At 40.1% G+C, this 2,839-nt stretch overlaps 1 protein-coding gene across 1 annotated transcript; it reads right to left on the reverse strand.

Moving 5' to 3' along the window:
• Positions 1-679: 679 nt before the first annotated feature.
• On the reverse strand, positions 680-1,603 carry LOC125932387 (olfactory receptor 1052-like). The gene has a single exon (XM_049644908.1). The coding sequence runs from the start codon at positions 1,601-1,603 to the stop codon at positions 680-682; it is 924 nt and encodes a 307-aa protein (XP_049500865.1).
• Positions 1,604-2,839: the final 1,236 nt, after the last annotated feature.

Here is a 2,839-nt window from a genome sequence, read left to right on the forward strand (position 1 = left end):
TCCCCCACTCTAGCTCTGTCTCTCTCTCTCTCTCTCTCTCTCAAAATAAATAAACATTAAAAAAATTTAAAAAAAGATTTACCCTTATAAATCTCAATAATTGCACATGTGAATTCATATATAGGCTCACATTTTATAGCCTCACAGTGGCACTGATGGTACACAGCATTTGAAGAACACACATCTAGGAGTCCTCTGAGTCCTTTTGAAAAATATGGCCTGAATTTAATTCAGCCTAAGGGATACCAAGTAAACCCTCCATATAAACCCATGAGTGGTAAAGCAAAGACTTTTGCATCTTGGTTTCCTTTCATGCTCCCTTCTATAACTTATAGTCAAATTACGCTGTTTTTTAACCTTATTATCATGGAATTATTTTAACTTTTGACTAGTGTTGTATACCAGTTTACAACTCAGATTGACATATTCATACCTACATACATATTTCCCTCTTAAAATATTTCTTATCAGACAGTTGCTTCGGACAATACACATTATTTTCTCCACTTAATTTCCTATTGTGTTGCTGTTTATCTAAACAACTACTTCTAAACACTTAGCCAGAGCAATTCAATTGTTCTTAAAAAGGCTTTATTTGCATGCGAGGAAAACACTATGAATAGAACTGTAGGCAAATCTTCATAGAACATATTACATTCTTGAGACACAGAATGGAAGATTAGGGACTCTGCTTCAATATTTTCCATAAGGCAGCTTTTACTTCCTGGTTTCTCAAGCTGTAGATGAGAGGATTTAACATGGGGATCACCATTGTATAAAACACTGAAACCATCTGATTTCCTGCTTGGGATCCACGTTGTGAGGGCTGCAAGTAAGTGTACATAGTTGTTCCATAGTACAGGCCAACAGCAGTCATGTGGGAAGCACAGGTAGAGAAAGCTTTTTGTTTGCTGGAAGCTGAAGGAATTCCCAGGATAGTCATTAGGACAGACATGTAGGAGACAAGGATCACCACAATGGAGGTGACCAGGGTGAATCCCCCACAGCCAACAACCAGTATCTGCGTGATCCAGGGGTCTGAGCAAGCCAGTGCCAACAGTGGAGGGATGTCACAGAAGAAGTGGGGAAGGACACGTGGTTGGCAGAATGACAGTTGTGTGATGGAAGCTGTCACAGAAACCATGTTAACTAACCCCCCAAAGTAGCATCCTGCTACCAAGAGGAGACAACGGACTCTAGACATCGTGACATGGTAGAGCAATGGGTGACAGATGGCAGTGTATCGGTCATAGGCCATGGAAGCCAAAAGATTGCATTCAGCAGAGGCAAAGATGATGAACAAGCCCATTTGAGTCACACATCCAAGGAAAGAAACAGCCTGCAACTTAGATAGCAAATTTGCTAAAGTCTTTGGGATCGTGATGGAAGAGAAACAGACATCAAGAAGGGACAGATTAGAGAGAAAAAAGTACATGGGAGTATGAAGGCAGGGACTGACTCTGATCAGGATCACCAGGCCTAGATTCCCCAACATAGTGACAGTATAAACAATAAGTAAGACTCCAAATAGCAGGACTCCAAGCTGAGGGTTGTCTGTCAAGCCAAGAAGAATGAAGTCCGTCACCATGTATGAATTCTCCATCAACCCAAGCTGGGTATTATTCTTGACTAGTTAAGAGCTCTTTAGACATGCTTTAAGTGAGGAAATAATGGGAAACTAGATGATATGGATAACACCGTCCCATTCAAAACCCATAAATCCACAACACTCTCTAACCCTTCCCCTCATCTATATTCTCACATTAAATGCCTTCCCAAATAGTATCATTATTTCTCAAACATAATATTGAGACAGTAAAGATGGGAGGAAAAAAAGGGGAAGGAGAAAAATAAGTAAAGAAAATTCAGAAAGTAAAAAGAACACAGATAAGGAAGAGAATAAAGGTCTAGGATGCAAAAAGCACTTAATATTTGTTGAAGGAATGAATGAGGGAGGGAGAAAGAAAACAGGTGTCATCAAGAGATGTTCTTCACTGATACAGGGCTACAAACTAAGAAAATTTGGAGGTAAGGAATTCCATCTCACTCTCCTCCACTTTTCCAAATCAAGCCCAAGGAATTATTGCAGATAAAGTAACAAGAGGATACACATGTCAACTGACTTCATCTTGACAGACAAGTCTCCTTCTTCAGTTTTTGTGACATTATTTCTGAAACAGTGGAAGTCATCAATACTTACAATTCTGTTTGATCAGAAGAGGGTTTTCTGGGACCTTGATCAATTCTTCACCAATAGATTGTTGCAGAATTGGAATGTTTCTAAATGACCCTCAGAAACCTAATTCAAGTCTGAAGGTACCATTTGGATCCTGTGAAAGAGCAACCAAAGGATTCAGGCAGCTCCTGGCTGATCATCACTTTACTGATTCCTTTAACCATGCATGGGGCAAAAATAATGCAGCTGTGCAAAACTAACTATGAATTCCACAAAGATTTGCCGGTCATATCCATCTGAGCAAAGGACCAGGTCACAAAATGGTTGGAGTCAGATGGCACTGAGGCTGAGTGCATGAAGTCTACGTCTCTCTATTGTCTCTATGTCTCTCTAATACAGGCTGGCTGCCTCATGAAATTGCCTGGGTCTTGTTCTGGATGAAGCACCAGGCAAGAGAAAGGATAAATCCATGAAGATTTATCTCCATTTATAGAATCTAAACTAAATCAGAGTCCCTGTGGTTCACTGGATGGTCATCAGTAAGGGGTTTCTAGAAGGGATTCCTATATTTGGTGAGAGGCTAGGCAAGGAGACTTTGGAGGGCTCTCACAACTTTGATTAAAAAGAAAGACAGGTGTAAAAAAAAGACATGTGTGATTCAAT

The sequence above is a fragment of the Panthera uncia genome, chromosome X (assembly GCF_023721935.1).
Source record: "Panthera uncia isolate 11264 chromosome X, Puncia_PCG_1.0, whole genome shotgun sequence".
NCBI classification, from domain to species: domain Eukaryota; kingdom Metazoa; phylum Chordata; class Mammalia; order Carnivora; family Felidae; genus Panthera; species Panthera uncia.

Excerpts from the sequence above, each read along its gene's own strand:
- LOC125932387 (XM_049644908.1), bottom strand. The coding sequence starts at position 1,603 with ATGGAGAATTCATACATGGTGACGGACTTCATTCTTCTTGGCTTGACA.